The sequence below is a fragment of the Gamsiella multidivaricata genome (genome assembly GCF_025024155.1).
Source record: "Gamsiella multidivaricata strain RSA 2152 chromosome Unknown BC939scaffold_130, whole genome shotgun sequence".
Lineage (NCBI taxonomy): Eukaryota > Fungi > Mortierellomycota > Mortierellomycetes > Mortierellales > Mortierellaceae > Gamsiella > Gamsiella multidivaricata.
This window is the reverse complement of record NW_026251838.1, coordinates 51,030-66,293: the sequence shown is the minus strand read 5'-3', so window position 1 is coordinate 66,293 and position 15,264 is coordinate 51,030. Positions and strand designations below refer to the sequence as shown.

At 47.7% G+C, this 15,264-nt stretch overlaps 5 protein-coding genes across 5 annotated transcripts; 2 read left to right on the top strand and 3 right to left on the bottom strand.

Annotated features, from left to right (window-relative positions):
• Nucleotides 1–629: 629 nt before the first annotated feature.
• On the bottom strand, nucleotides 630–884 carry BC939DRAFT_379804 (uncharacterized protein; the record flags this gene model as incomplete). Its single annotated transcript, XM_051551731.1, has 1 exon — nucleotides 630–884. A coding segment is annotated over one exon (255 nt), but the record flags the coding sequence as incomplete, so codon positions are not given.
• Nucleotides 885–3,740: 2,856 nt separating this feature from the next.
• BC939DRAFT_403962 (armadillo-type protein) lies at nucleotides 3,741–5,316 on the bottom strand (the record flags this gene model as incomplete). The annotated part of the gene is made up of 3 exons (XM_051552778.1): nucleotides 3,741–4,202; nucleotides 4,301–4,825; nucleotides 4,921–5,316. 3 exons carry the CDS (start codon nucleotides 5,314–5,316, stop codon nucleotides 3,741–3,743), a joined length of 1,383 nt encoding a protein of 460 aa, XP_051406412.1.
• Nucleotides 5,317–9,290: 3,974 nt separating this feature from the next.
• BC939DRAFT_403958 (squalene epoxidase-domain-containing protein) lies at nucleotides 9,291–11,194 on the top strand (the record flags this gene model as incomplete). The annotated part of the gene is made up of 6 exons (XM_051552777.1): nucleotides 9,291–9,441; nucleotides 9,530–9,616; nucleotides 9,718–9,895; nucleotides 9,976–10,209; nucleotides 10,301–10,824; nucleotides 10,917–11,194. The coding sequence occupies 6 exons, from the start codon at nucleotides 9,291–9,293 to the stop codon at nucleotides 11,192–11,194; spliced, it is 1,452 nt and encodes a 483-aa protein (XP_051406411.1).
• A 99-nt stretch (nucleotides 11,195–11,293) lies between these two features.
• BC939DRAFT_482129 (proteasome complex subunit Rpn13 ubiquitin receptor-domain-containing protein) lies at nucleotides 11,294–12,638 on the top strand (the record flags this gene model as incomplete). The annotated part of the gene is made up of 5 exons (XM_051559092.1): nucleotides 11,294–11,391; nucleotides 11,489–11,564; nucleotides 11,668–12,106; nucleotides 12,209–12,481; nucleotides 12,580–12,638. The coding sequence occupies 5 exons, from the start codon at nucleotides 11,294–11,296 to the stop codon at nucleotides 12,636–12,638; spliced, it is 945 nt and encodes a 314-aa protein (XP_051406410.1).
• A 201-nt stretch (nucleotides 12,639–12,839) lies between these two features.
• On the bottom strand, nucleotides 12,840–14,715 carry BC939DRAFT_403969 (uncharacterized protein; the record flags this gene model as incomplete). Its single annotated transcript, XM_051552779.1, has 7 exons — nucleotides 12,840–13,153; nucleotides 13,295–13,360; nucleotides 13,452–13,650; nucleotides 13,894–14,166; nucleotides 14,261–14,341; nucleotides 14,452–14,565; nucleotides 14,659–14,715. The coding sequence occupies 7 exons, from the start codon at nucleotides 14,713–14,715 to the stop codon at nucleotides 12,840–12,842; spliced, it is 1,104 nt and encodes a 367-aa protein (XP_051406409.1).
• Nucleotides 14,716–15,264: the final 549 nt, after the last annotated feature.

Here is a 15,264-nt window from a genome sequence, read left to right as displayed (position 1 = left end):
CCACGCGTCTCGATGTCCGCAGTTGCTGCTGGCATTAATAAACATGCTCGCAAAGGTCTTTTGTAATTTTTGCGTCTAATTTATACTCTTTAAACCCATGTGCATAGGTAAACTCGACAGGAGATTATATATCATAAAATATGAATGTATTATAAAGCTGAAAGAAAAACGGAAAGGCTATGAAGGTAACGGTGAAGATAGAATCCAGCTGGATGACAAAAAATTGGCTCTGTGCAATTCAGCTACATATTTTGGAAGACATCAGATATGTTGATATGACTATCACTTAGATGTACTGGGTCATCCAAAGGAAACCTAGTGATACATAAAGGCGGAATCAGTTAGTATAACCGAGAAAAGGTAAATGATAATTCGCGCTCAAGCGACAGCAAACATATCATCGCCGTATCCCTGCTTCATGACGACCGAGCACATAATGACTTCAATGGGGCGCATGTCCTTCAGTGGGACCTTGCTCTCGCCAGTGGTTTGAATCAATCCGAGATGAGAGCGGAGCTCCTCCTCAGAGACTGCGCCAGGGGCATCGACCTTGTTTCCAAGGATCAAGAACAGGGTGCGCTCCAACTGCTGAATGGTGAGGAGGGCCTATATTTCAGCAAGTTAGCATCGAGGTCCTTCATGTTTCCGATTTCAGCAGGGATCCGGCTTAGACGATTGCTGTTGAGATAGAGCGACTTCATTTTTGTGAGCTTTCCAATGCCTGTGGGGAGGCTCTCGAGAAAGTTGAAGGACAACGTGAGACCGAAAAGTCGCGTGAGGTGTTGGGTCGAGTCTGGCAACGAGGTGAGGCTGTTCTTGGACAGGTCGAGGAGTGTCAAGTTGCATAGGTGCCCAATCTCTGTAGGGATACTACACAGATCATTACAGCAACTGGACTCGCAGGTATATGAAGTCAAGCTGAGTGAGTTAAAATCTTGTGTAGAGTCTTCTCCGTGCTCACCAGAAAAAAAAAAAAAAAAGCAACAACATGCAGGCATGCATGCAAACGTTTTTCATAGCTTAAATTTGAAGGCAAGTTGCCGAGGACAGGATACGAATGTTGGACGACAGCTTGACGATGCCATAGGAACAAAGTCCAATATTTGTAAAGCTCGACAGTTCAGAGGACGGTATAGGGCTGAGATGGGCTACATCTTCATCTGTCATCATCAGCATCGAGTAAATCGAAAGGGAACAGCTGGCTGAGCCAAGCGTTGCCGTCGAGCGGTCGAGACTAAAGGTTCCGATGCCCTCGCACTTGCCTGACCTTCTGGCTCATGCATAGTCACTATCACCTTCTTCGTCAGTTTCATAGTCAAGGCTTTCGTCAGGACGTCCTTTATCCGGCTAAAGTGGCGTTGGTGCTCTTCAAAGAAGCCCTGCGGAATGTGAACCATTCCCTCGAAACCATCATCCTGGCCCTGCCACAGCCCGGTCCCTTTGCCGTACGGAAATGAATCTCCGTCGGTTGTGTATCGCCTCGTCGTTGCTTGAAGCCGGTGCTGATACGGAGAGGAGTAAAACATTGGCTCTGTGTTGAAGGGGTTGAATGACATGTCCTCTTATTTGTTGTCGTCTGATAGATCCGCGATGCCCAACGCAGATATGATATCCATATTTTTCCTGTCACTTTTGTTAATACAGTCTTTTTTGAAGTTGTCTTCGTCTATTTCCTCATCCAAGTCTACCAGATCCTGTTGTAATGAACTGAAAGAGCACTTTTGGAGGTGTCGAGTCGGTTGAATGCGCGGACGCTCTATCGGCTCAAAAGCTTTTGATTCACCCCTGCCCTTTTACTCAGAATTGGAGAGCTGCAATGGAGTTGATAAGGATAATGCAGTGGCGGCAACAGTGGTGTATGGCGGAGATTCAATGGATAGATCAGCACAGGCGGTGTCGAGTAGTTCCAAGGATGAGTCTATCCCTAAAGCGATAGCGACAGAGGGCGACACCAGCGAGACCGACCTTGTATGTGAATAGGGTCTGTAACGGTTTCAAGATTAGTCGGGACCGCATTCGCGATCTGGTTCGATATGGGTTCCAGGGTAGTGCATGTTCGTGCGATACTGCTGCACCCATGGTTGTATAGGGTCAATGTTGCTGTTATGTGGTGATGTGTGGAAGAATAAACGCGCCCAAAAAAAAAAAAAAAAAAAAAAAAAAAAAAAAAAAAAAAAAAAAGAACAAAGAAAAAGAACAAAGAAAAAGAACAAAGAAAAAGAACAAAGAAAAAGAACAAAGAAAAAGAACAAAGAAAAGAAGATATAGCACATGGAAGAAAAAGTCAAAAGATGTGTCGAGGGGCACCAGGCCTTTCGCATGAACATTTTCAATACATAACCCAGAACCCTCTTAGCCGAGAAGACATGGTGTTGACCCCCTCGACACATGAATCACTATGGTTGGTGGAAACCAAAGAATTCACGTCGATTCTTATACCCGTGTACGGCTCTTCGCTCCGTCCAGGTTCGACTCCTGGTCATGGCGAACACATTTCTCCATAGCGAACACACACCTCCATTGGCAGAGTGGAGATCTGGAACAGAAGATGTAAAGTCACCGTCAACTAAGAGCGAGAACATGGGATCACTGCTGTGAGTAAACGCAACTGTGATAGAGAGCACAGACGTAGCAGCAATGATTTTATGGGACCTACCCTGAGGCAACGACAAGCACTCGATATGAAAGAGATCAACGACGTCGCGGATGAACGAATGCAGGGGTACAATCTGGGACAGCTGAGGCTCGATGTGATGGAGCGACTGGGAGGATGTCAATTCTTTAAAATGCCAGAGGACCGTGTTTCCCTGGAGCAAGCATTCAGTGCACAGAGCTCGATGACTTTCGCGCACAACAGGCCACGTAGGGAGTAGAGAGCCGTCGGTTCGCCGTTCATGCGGTCATTGATTATAAAATAAGGATCTGTTGCGACATAGTCGGAGCGGGTAGCTTGCTGTTTGTTTTCTGTCCCACCTGTAGGTGTCTTTTAGACCACAGTAAATAAATCCCATGTCTTGAAGGGTTCTCGTCAAAAAAAAAAAAAAAAAAAACCTTTCCAGAGATCCACAAGACCGGCCCTCTAGATCATGACAGCGAGATATCCTAATGCCTCACATACTCTTTTGAGAAACCGCGTCTTCAAAGAAACCACGTCTCGCGCTCAAATGGATGCTTTGCCTGAAGGCTGTGTGCTGTGTTTGTTTGGGCCTTGGCTCGCAAAGTAATTTCATTCGTGCGACCAATAAAAACACACAAATAAACTATGAACGTTCAGAACTCTAAATGTAAGTGTATGTATGTACATGCTATCATTACTAAAGAAAAAAAATCTTTGTCTATCAAGGGCCCTCCATCCATGGTGGTTTGGCGGTTTTCTTTCTTTCTTTCTTTTTTTTCTTTTTTTCGCTTTATTGCTTGCTTGGATGTCTAGATAGTGCGGTTGGTGTTTTCCGCTTGAACAAAACGTTTATTTACACTACTATGTACACTTATGTACACACCAAAAAAAAAAAAAAAAAAAAAAAAAAAAGAGGAGAGAAGAGGTGGGAAAGATATAAATATAAACATGAGTTAATGTGAGAGCCATTACGCATTCGAAGCATTCGAAGCATGGAATGACTAGTTCCCGGAAGCGTTGGAATCATCCGCCTTTGACTGGGCTTCCTGCATTGCCATTAGCTTTTCCACCTCTGTTTATAATAAAACACCAAATGTTAGCAACTATTGTCTTATTACAACGATCAATACGAACAATAATAATTAAAAAAAAAAAAGTACAACTTACTCGAGATGAGGTGTTTTCCATAGGTATACTTCTTAAGCGAAGACAGATGGGGCTTGATCTTCGCAACAAGTACGTCCCTCTGGTCGCCATCCACAACATCCAACATCTTTTGGATCACATAATTCGCAAATTGATCCTTCATCATCAACACCAGTGGCGACGTGCCATCCGGTTTAGTCGTAATGACTTCCTCAATCAGCTTTTGGCGGTCAGATTTCGATCCGTAGGCGACACACTTCTCCACCACATTGCTCGCAAACTTGTGCTTGCTCAGCGGCAGGACCTGGCCAAAGATCTTCGAGACCACTAGGGCCTTTTCAGAAGGCTTGCCGCGCTCGAGGATGTGCTGGATCACGTAGTTGCCATACTGATCCTGGACCAGATTGGGGATATACTTGTGGAGCTCCTCCATCAGAGGCTAAAGAATGAGCAATAACACACAAGAACGTTAGCAGCTTCAACAGAACCAATAAAATAATATCGCCATGCATGAATGCAAGAATGGCGACCACTTACAGTCTTTGTCTCAGCACAATGTTCAAACATGCGCTGGATCACTCGGCAGCCGTATGGATGGGTGGCCAAAGAATACACCTGGCCCGTGAACGAGTTGATGATGAAAGAAATGTGCTCAGCAGGAACGCACTCGATCGCTTTCTGAATGACATGATTTCCGTTCTGATCCTTGACGCACTTCAGCACATTTCCGTCCAGTTCCTTGACGAGGATCGCCTGCTGATCCGGCATAACATGCTCGAGTCCCTTCTGCACAACACGGCATCCGTACATCTGCAGTGCCAGCGAAAGCACATGGCCCTCCATTTGCTTGGCCAGAGCCTCCCTCTGCTCTGGTTGGCCGTGCTCAAAGAATTTTTGAATCACATAGTTCCCAAAGACGTCTGTCATCAACTGAAGCGCATGAGGCATGATCTCCTCAAACACCATCTGCTTCTCCTCAGCCGTCGCGGTCTCGAGCTTTTGTTGAATAAAGCGAGAGCCGTGCTGGTCACTGCTGAACTCGACTACACTTCCAGCAATATCCTACACGTGGAAATAAGAAATAAAATCGTCGGTTCGATAAGGGTTTTGTATCTGTAACTCAGTATACTAAAGGGCAAACATGCACGCACGTATACCTTGAGCTCATATTTCTTGTTGCTCTTGTTGTTTCTAAAGTCCTCGAGGAGAGCGCTGCGTTGGCCATGGCCGCCTTCAATAATGTTCACATCCGCATCCAACTCATCTTCCCTATGATGAGGCCTATGAGCACCGTTTGGAGGACTACCGTTCGTACTTGACCAAGAGGTGGCCTGATCGCCATCGTGGTAGACTTTGTTAGAGTCGTGTCCACTCTTATGTTGCCTGCCACTATGCTGAGGTTTAGGCCTCCCAGACTTGTTGGACTGGTGGTGTTGCTGCTTTAAGGCATGCTGGCCTTGCGGCTGCTGTAGCGTCTGAGACTGTTGTTGTTGTTGTTGCTGCTGCTGCTGTTGTTGCTGTTGTTGCTGTTGTTGCTGTTGCTGCAAAAGCATGAGCTGCTGCTGCTGAAGTAGGATCTGTTGCGACTGGAGTCGGAGCTTTTGTTCGGCGGCAGCGTTGGCGGCAGCGACTCGGGCATCCACCTGGGCCAGGTTGGGAGAGTTCATACCGGATCCTCGAGAGCTGGAACCGCCCGCAAAATCGGAAGAAAACGAACCTGTAGCCAAGGGGTTAGGTGAGTACACGCCTCCTTGCTGCTGCTGCTGCAAATGAAGGAGCGCGGCCTTTCGATACTCTGGCGAAAGGCCCATAGCGTTGCTCATACGGCGTGGGTCATACGCCAGATCATTCGCTCTGAATCCCAGAGATGCTTCATCATGACCCTCAAACATTGAATGAAAGTCTAAACATCAGCATATATGAAGAGAGAAACCATGATATAAGTATCTGCTTTATGAAATGTGTTGGACGAGTTCCGGCACACAGCACAAAGAATGCTTTACCTTTCTGCACGGGCGTATATTGGTCTTTCTGAGCCAAGAATCCAGGATGGGTCATGAGATTATAGTCGAATCCATATTGAGGATTGATCAACCGAGGGTCTTTGAGCATTGTCTGGTTCTCGAAATAGGGCGAGTAAGAGGTGACAGGTGTATGCGATCCATGGTACGAATGCTGCTTCTGCAGTTGATGTAGCTGTTGGTGACGCTGTTGCTGCATCTGTTGTAGTTTCAGCTGTTGCTGGCTTAGTTCGTACTGCTGCCGTCTAATGTTTACTTGCTGGATTGCCAGATCATCCTCCTATAAAACATGAACGAGAGGACATAGGGAACAGAGGTCAGAATCGGAGTCTTTTGACATCGGGAGAGTTGCGTACTGCAAGTTGATTCAACTTACAGGATCGGTGAACTGCAAGTTCTGCATGCCAAAGTCAATATCAATCTGTGTTGTCTCTTGTTCCATGGAAAACCCGGGTGGAGGGTTTTTCGTAAAGTTACGTCCATGAATTGGCGGAGTCGATGAAGCGCGAGGAGGGGGCGCAAACTTGGACTGGAAAAGAGGAGACCGAGCGCTGATCATTGTCGGTATCCGCTCTTCGTCCCCGCCATCCAATGCTGCGTTCAACACAGATTTGAGCTGCGAAGACCTGTCGTCCAGATCATCGGGGTTCAGTCCTGTTTCGCGCAACTGCTCGTCCAGATCAGGAGAATTAGAAGTCTCATGTCGCAACGTGGAGGATTGAGATAACGGTGACCGCAGCGCTTGACTGGATGACAGACCCGGGCTCAAAAGATGGTGCGACTGCTGCTGTGTTGACAAGAGGCTGTGGTGCGGCATGTTGAGAAGGGGCGAGGGCGACCTCGGGAACTCGCTCGTTGGAGATGAGACTGTAGGCGCCCAAATATGGCTGATATGATCAGTTGAATGTGCACCAAACATGGGAGAGCTAGGCATCGAGGCGACACTTCGGGCAGGATCGAGAGCATACCGGGGCAGCATGGGCGAATGCGTCTCACTTCTGACCAATTCAGGCGATTTTAGATCCTGTCGCCACAGCAGGGACGGCTCACTGGTCTTAGGATAAAACGAGGACGAAGAGGTCTTGGAGTTGTCGTCTATAGAAAAGCCATAGTCTATGAGGTTCAAGATCAAGGGTGCAAGGTAAAGAGCAGGTGATAGATTTATAAAAGTCAGCTTCAGCTGCATGCATGCTTCTGAGCATGCATCCTGTTCCAATGCTCATTTTAAAAAAAGCAATTGCTCATCATCCGATAGGCCATGGGGCCTCCCGTTGCTGGATAAAAGATACAAGACAATGCCTCTTACCAGTGCGGCTTCCTGAGTCTAGAGCACCCTTGGGGTCCTCTGATCCGCTACCGAGTTCGGTTGCCGAAGTTGACCACATCTGCCATGACAGTCCTGGAGAATACATACTGGAGGCTGCGAGACGGGGATCCTGTCGAGAGGGCGCCATGAAAAAGTTGTTGTAGTCTGTATCGGAGCGCAGATCTGATGACGGCTGCGAATCGAATCCTGGGCCCAGTCCGAACCGCGACTGAACTTGGTTTGGAGGAGCGGAGCTGGAACGTGAGATATCCAGACCGTTATTGCCAGGGAAACCACTGCCATAGTCATTAAGTTTGCCACGTAGCAGCGTGGCCAATTGCTATGTAGACGAAAAGGACGGCGAGGCCGACTTTAGTGCTATTGACACGCGATGTGATTTCTACTAGAGGATGGCAAGCGGAAGATATTGTGAACAGTTGTGTCTGTCATGTTTTTTTTACCTGTCCTTGTTGGCTCATGGTCGCGGGCTGGTGAAGTGTGCCTAGAAGAGGGTCGGGGGGGACATGGCCAGAGCTAGAGCCGGAGCCAGAGCCAGCGCCGGGTTGAGCCATGTTATTGAGAAACTGGTCATCCATCGGCACGCGGGGCATTACTGGCTGCAGCGGGTGTCGATTTCAGAAATGAGAGCCTTTGTACGACACAGCGAGTGCCGGTGTATGAGTATGGTTTGATCGCCTTGTTATGCTGCTGGGGGATTAGAAGCTGAGGGTGATGATGATGATAGTAATGATGATGAAAGTAGGATGGAGATGAAAAAAGTGGATAGGATGCTTAGAAAGGGAGACAGAGACTTTCCCATGTGTGCAGTCACCACATTTTGTGCGACATTGGATTTGCTGCCAAAAAAAAAAAATCTATCCAATGCATAGGAAAACGAACTTGAGAACACCTCGCTACAGTTCCTCACCAGCCTTGACGCAAAACAAGCGTATATCGGCTGTACTCCATGCAATTGCATCCGTCTTACATTACCTGCCAGGCATCTCCGATCAATTGCCACTCAGAATCAAACTGCATTCAAGCAGCCTTTATTTCCAGATGCAGCAATTGATTATTTCCGAGCAATTCTTTGCAAAGATTCAACAATCTGCGAATCGAACAACACTGAAAGAGGCTGTGAGCGCCAACGCTATTTACACTATTTCATTCGATCTGAAAGAAGGAAATAGTTGTAGAAACTCGTCTCTTTCCCCTGAATACAGGGTGAGTGTATCACTGTGTCCTTCCTTAATCGTTCGCCTCCTACAATGCTATGCACCGTCCCCCTAGCTCTTGGCATGCATTCAAGACACCGACCCGATACCGGCTAGGCAATGGACATGAAAGAAGGAGTGGATAGTCGGGAAGACTGCAGTCGTTTTACCAAGTAGATCAGTGAGCTATGTAAATAAACTTGTAAAGACCCTGAGCTGGCGCGTGATAAAAAAAAAACGTGCCCCTATTTCCTGCAAGCAAAAGCACAATAAACAGCGTATGGAAGGGTTAGCTGGCAAGTAACTAAGTACAGCGATCGAATCGGGAATGTGCTACGGAAGAAAACGTTGCATCCCTGTGGATGTAAGAGCGACCCAGTTTAATGGTTCTTACCCCCAAAAGAAGCAGCATCCGAAAAGAGCGCCACTAATTTTTAAATTTTGCACAGATTCGGACAAGGACCTGGATTCGGACAGAGCCAACTGAAATCGGACGTTTATGAGTCCATGGCTGTAGCCTTTTTCTTTTGTCGCTACTGCTGCTATTGCTCCTTCTCAGCTGAATTGAAGTAAGGCGGAGTGGTGGGCACAGTACACATGGATCCCATTGACATCCTGTAATTGATCGATATGGCAATTGACAAAGATCATGCCACATTCCTTCTCAATTGCTTGTGCTGCCGGTAGGGCGGCAGTGCTCATATGTCTTACACAGGAAACAAATCTCTTGTTTCACTTTTCGTGTTCATATTTTTCCTTCCCGCCCTCGCGGGTCTGTAGCTTTGCTGGCGGGTGGCCTGATCTGCCTAGAGGAAGAAGGTCTCCATCGTCCCCTTATAAAAGACTGCCGAGAGTCCGCCATGAAAGTAGCTCTACCCTAATCTTTCTCTCATCTGTCGCCGCTTGTCCCCTTACGCCCTTGCATTCATCCACATCGCCCTCACCCTCCATACCCTCCACATCCTCCAAAACAGCACAAAACGAAAATGCCCGGCAACACACTTGCACCAACTCTCGCAACCGTGCCCATCCCTACAGCTGGATCGAGCTACGATATCATCATCATCGGAGGAGGAGTGCTCGGGGCATCATTCACAGCAACCTTCGGCAAACAGGGCAAGCGTGTCCTGATGATAGGTACTACATAGAACTACTACTGTTCTTTTTCTTAGCTTGGTGTTCCTGAATCAGCAAGTAACAGCTCTTTTCTCCTTGTTCAAACCAGAACGCGATCTGAGCGAGCCAGATCGCATTGTCGGAGAACTATTGCAGCCAGGCGGATGCGACGCACTCAAGGAACTCGGACTTGCTGGTACCGTGTCAAACACCACTTCTATTTGTAAAATTGCACCTACAGCAATTGGACTCGTACTTTCAGATCTATAACTAACCATATGCGTCGCCCCATGCTAGACTGCATGGAGGGCATTGATGCAGTCCCTACATTTGGATACGGAGTTATCCGGGGTTCTGAGATGGTCCATATTCCCTACACTACAGACCCCAGCACCGGAAAACCTGTCCAAGGGCGCTCCTTCCACCACGGTCGGTTCATTCAAAAGCTCAGAGCCGCTGCTGCACGGACTCCAAAGTAAATGCTAAAGTCATGATTCTATTTGTGCACTTGAAAAACATGTGGTGTTCAGCTATTAACATCTTTCGCACGCATAGTGTGTCGATCGTGGAGGCCACTGTCAACGAGATCCTGTATGACCAGGATGGAGTGCGAGCAACCGGCGTTAGCTGTACAGCAAAGAAGGACGCGACAGACGGGGAGAGCGTTACATCTTCAGCATCCTCAACAGAGTACAAATCGCCCATGGTCGTCGTTGCAGATGGCTGCTTCTCCAAATTCCGCAAGCAGTATCTTTCCAAACCTGTGAAGACCGCCTCTCATTTTGTCGGGTACGACATAATCTACTCTCTCCAGCACGGGGCCCAGGACGTATACTCTGCAATGTTCATTGCTAACCTCGTCTTTTTATTTTTCTTCCAGGCTAATCCTAAAAGATGTTTCCCTCCCGTTCCCCAACCACGGTCATGTAATCCTCGCTACGCCGTCCCCGATTCTCATGTACCAGATCTCCAAAACTGAAACCCGCATACTTATCGATATCCCTGGCCAACTCCCCTCTGCCTCTTCAGGCGCACTTCGTTCATATCTCGAATCGACCGTTTCCCCACAGCTCCCCCAGGCTGCTCAAAAGTCCTTCTTGCGGGCTCTCGAAACAGAACGCCTGCGCTCTATGCCTAACAGCTTCTTACCCCCATCCACCAGCTCAGAACTTGGCGTCATCGTATTGGGAGACGCGATGAATATGAGGCACCCGCTCACAGGAGGCGGCATGACCGTGGCACTGAGCGATGTGGTTTATCTGAGAGATTTCTTGAAGGATAACGTCTTGAAGGATCAGGAAGTGACCATGATCCAGATGGAGCTGTTTTTCTGGAAGAGGAAGGAAATGAGTGCTATCATCAACATTCTTGCACAAGCACTCTATACGCTTTTCTCCGGCACAGGTAAGGACATACAGTTCACTTCGCGTCCCGATCTTTTATTTGCCACCTTAGCTAGACAATTTACAGAACTCTTTACGGATTTTTATTTCTAGATAAAAACCTCACAGTGCTTCGCAACGGCTGCTTCAGCTATTTCCAGATGGGCGGCGAGTGTATCCGTGGCCCTGTTGGACTCTTGTCGGGCGTTAGCCATAGTCGTAAAACACTGATCTACCACTTTTATCGCGTCGCGCTCCATTCTATCTGGATGCTCTTCCATAACGCAGATTCGTATGCACAGTTCCCGGTACTTTTCTTGAGTGCAGTCAGCATCTTCTGGACAGCCTGCGTCGTGTTCTTGCCCTTGCTTTGGACAGAGTGCTGGGCGTGATTCGTAGCAAAATAAATAATCACGCGTTATGTCATTTTATGCCACAGCGCCGCTTTTTCGCATTTGAATCACTCGCTCACTCACCATCAATAAAGCAACATGGCATCAGCGGTACACCCTCGCCTCTTGGAATTCAAGGCAGGAAGATGCTTCAGGATTACAGGAACCAATACCGTCAAACCAGATCCCGCAAAAGGGTATGCTTTGAATTAATCTTTTGCATGCCGAAGATCACTTCATGTCCAACAAGGGTCACTCCTCACACCCAGTTTTATCCTTTCAATGATGCCCTAGACTCGTCTACTTGGACGAAGAGGACGGAATGATGCACTTTTACTGGAAGAACCGGACAACAGGAGCAGTTGAAGATGTAAGCTGTTGCAGTGGATAATCGATATCCCTCGACCTGACCCAATAGCGCAAGGCTAATACACAGACCTAATACCTTCCAACATTTGTCAACCCTTGACTAGGACCTGATCCTCTTCCCCGGAGACGCGGAGCTCATTGCTGTCCCTCAGTGCACTTCTGGACGCGTCATCATGCTTCAGTTCAAGTCTTCTTCACAAAAGCTTTTCTTCTGGCTCCAGGACGCCAGTACAGCCCAGGATCAATTCATTCTGCAGCAGGTCAACACCCTGATCCATTCACAAGACGACGAGGAACAGGGCTTGGACGAGGACGTGGCCATGGAGGGAGTCGAGCATGTAGCTGATACAACGTCTTCAACAGGAGCAACAGCTACCTCCTCTATTACGCCCTCTGCAGCATTCGCTCCTGCAGTACCCGTTTCATCGTCAGCAACAACAGGCACGAACCCAGCTAGCGCAGCCGCAGGCACTGGGGGGTCATCCTTGACCTCGCAGCAAATGGATCAGCTGCGTCATCTTTTAGGAGGCATCCAAGTCCCTCGTAAGGAACAGCATCGATGTGTTCCCACGCCTCAATCATTTCAGTTGGAGGAACTCACTTAATAGCTTACCTCGCATATTCATTCTCAATTCCCGTTTGTAGAGGCAGCAGGATCTATGGCACAGCGTTCAAATCTTCGTCTGGATCACGTTCTCACGCCAGGGGCCGTCGCACCATTACTCAGTAACCCCAAGATCTGCGAGGCATTGTTCCCGCACTTGCCAGAGTCCTCAGAAAGGACACCGGAGGAAATCCAGGCGATTGTACGGGCACCACAGTTCTCACAGGCCTTGGTCTCGCTGAGCACAGCATTGGAATCTGGACAGCTTGGGCCTTTGCTGAGACAGTTCGGCCTTGGACCTAACGCTGGAGATGGTAAGAGAGAGTCTTGTCCTGCATTGGTCTAACGTGTTTGCTGAAAAGGAAGTATCATGATTGTAATGCTCATACGATGCTCCTTGTTTTTAATACAGGCGTAGAAGGCTTTCTGAAGGCGATCGAGGAGCAGGCAACGAAGGACGCCAAGAAATAATGCACACAAGTTGATATCTATAAATAAAAGATTATATCCGTAAACTGTTCCGGGCGTACAGTCGCGCGTCTTTATTATCGAGTCATGGCGTATTCTTTATTACTTGCAGACCCTTTTCTCAAATCCCTACTCAAACTCCTCCTCAGATCCCTTCTCAAATCCATCCTTGAACTGCCACTCGTAGCTCTTCTCATATCCCTTCTAAGAGGACTCGGATCTCACCTCAGGATCTTTACCAGCCTCCTTTTCCGCCTTCTTTTCAGAGATGTTCTCCGTCTTAGACGTCAGTAGGTACCGGATAAGATGTGACACCACCTTGACGTTGATGCTGTTTCCCAAAACACGATACCGCTGCTTGAGTGAGGTTTTCTCTGGGAACGAAAACTTTCCTTCCAAGACAGGAAAACCCATCAACCTGGCCACCTCGTTTTCGGTAAAGTATCTCAAGCCAAGCGTACGGAGCAGAGCAAGCGCCTTGGCATTATATTCGTCGGCGTTAGGAGCTTCGGTCCCGTCTCCCACTTTACCCTGGGCCTTTATTGCGCCTGCCTCATCAAACACTGCCGCAGTCTAGTGGGTTAGAACACAGCAAGCAGAATAAAATCCCAGGTAAGATATTTGCTAGTAGTCCAAAAGAAAAGAGCAATAGCAATGACACCTTACGTCTTTCTCGTGCGCCATCTGCAGAATAGATCCTGTCGATTCAACATAGTGATAATATCCTACAAAGCGTGACAGGTAATCGGCGTGGTTAAGCGGCTGGTACCTTTTCGTCGCCGAAAACATCAAGCCTCTAAAGCGAATGCCTCTCACCTTTTGTAAAGCAGCAACTTCGCCTGGTCGATTCCTTGACGATATCAAATAACGCGCCATACTTGATCAAGGTCTTATCTGGAATCATATACCGCTGCATGCGCTCATCCGCCACATCCTTGAATTCAATATATTTGTCCAACTTCTCAACCTTGAGTGCCAACATAGGATCTGACAGAATAGCGTCCTCATCCGGTTTCTCCCCTGCCCCATTCATGCCTTCCTTCGTCACCGTCGACGTCAAAAGACTCGTCCTTCGCTTCTTCGCTGCCACCGAGGTCGATAATCCCGACAGATCTCCCTGTTTCCGCCCATCAACAAAATCCCTCTGCTTTGGTCCATCTACACCTTGTTCGCCTTCCAGGTCTCCTTCTAATTCTCCTTCTAAGGATGGAATGTACCCAATCAAAGTACCTGTAACAGGCTGAACGAATGGTCCGACGTTATCTGTCTTCCTGGCGAGACAATAATACCGCATCCTGGAATTGGGGATCCCAAGCTGCAGAGGTGTGATCAACAGCTCCTGGAACTCATACCCAGCGCCCATGAGTGCCTCCACGAGGAAATCACGAGAGTCGGATTCTTCAAAGCCCTTGACGTTTTCGAGTAGGATGTAGTTCGGAGGGTGGGTCATCTTTGGGAGAATGTCCATGAGATATAAAAAAGACTTTGCTCGAGCATCTTTGCTGCCTGCTTTGTTTCCTGTCCTTGTATACTATTGAAGCGGCATTTTGAGAATCGTTAAACGAGAAGGCGAGATAGCGGATGAAATTTCATTGCAGGGGAAAGCTGATAAAGAATTCACATACAGGCTGGCATGGTGGTGACATGAGCCAGACATCGGCTTGCTGTTCATCATAGTACTCCATTGGTACGGCCTCAATGTTTCTCTATTTAAGTAGCGAGAGTACAATGCGGATCGTTAGTCATTGTACCCCGCAATAACATATCCAATTTCTAATGCCATTAGAGAGAGAGAGTTCGCTGATCGATAGATTACCTGCGCCAAGTGCTTCTTCCCATGGTTGTGGGCATAAACTTCATTTGCTGTCGTATTGATATCGAATGCCCTGAGGATCTTTCCCTGATGTCCAGACTCGTCGAAGGCATAGTGCTATTTGGACAAAAAGTAGTTAGGGATAGTAAGTATGTATACCTCGCACTGCTTGGGTTATAATGCGGCTGGCTCTGCTGAATCGAAAGTTACCATTCCTCCAATGCCAGAATAGAACTCCAGGACTCGAAAGTGGTGTGACTCGGTCATTGGCGGCGGTCGTCTGGTTCTGGTTGTAGTTGAAGGTCGAGTGTAAGCTGTTGGTTTTCAAGGAATGAAAATATTAAAAAAAAAAAAAAAAGCAGTGGCTTGTGGTGCCCAAGATGCATTGGGCGAAGTGCAATCGATTTTCTGGTGCATCGACAAGTTCTTTGCGAGATGGGCGCTAGGATGCTATTCGATAGGGTTGTTGTCCTTCCCAACAACAGCTTGTAGCCTCTTACTGCACATCTATTATATCTATCAATAGCTACTACACCTGTCACAATGCGTTTCATATTGCCCAGTAAACTGATAGACATTTTCTCGGCTACTGCCATGGCTATCCTGTGTCTTTAACATACCTACATTACGAATCCATAAAGTATGCGCGGTTCGTCATTCTATTAAATGCGTGGCATAATATGGTTCCATAGTCTCTTCCTTGCGTACTTATACGAACAAACACGGCCTAGCACAGTGCCGCGTTTCATTTTCAGATCACCTAGCCATAGACCCATACTAGCCAACGAGCCGATGATCCAATGGTGCAATCATCAT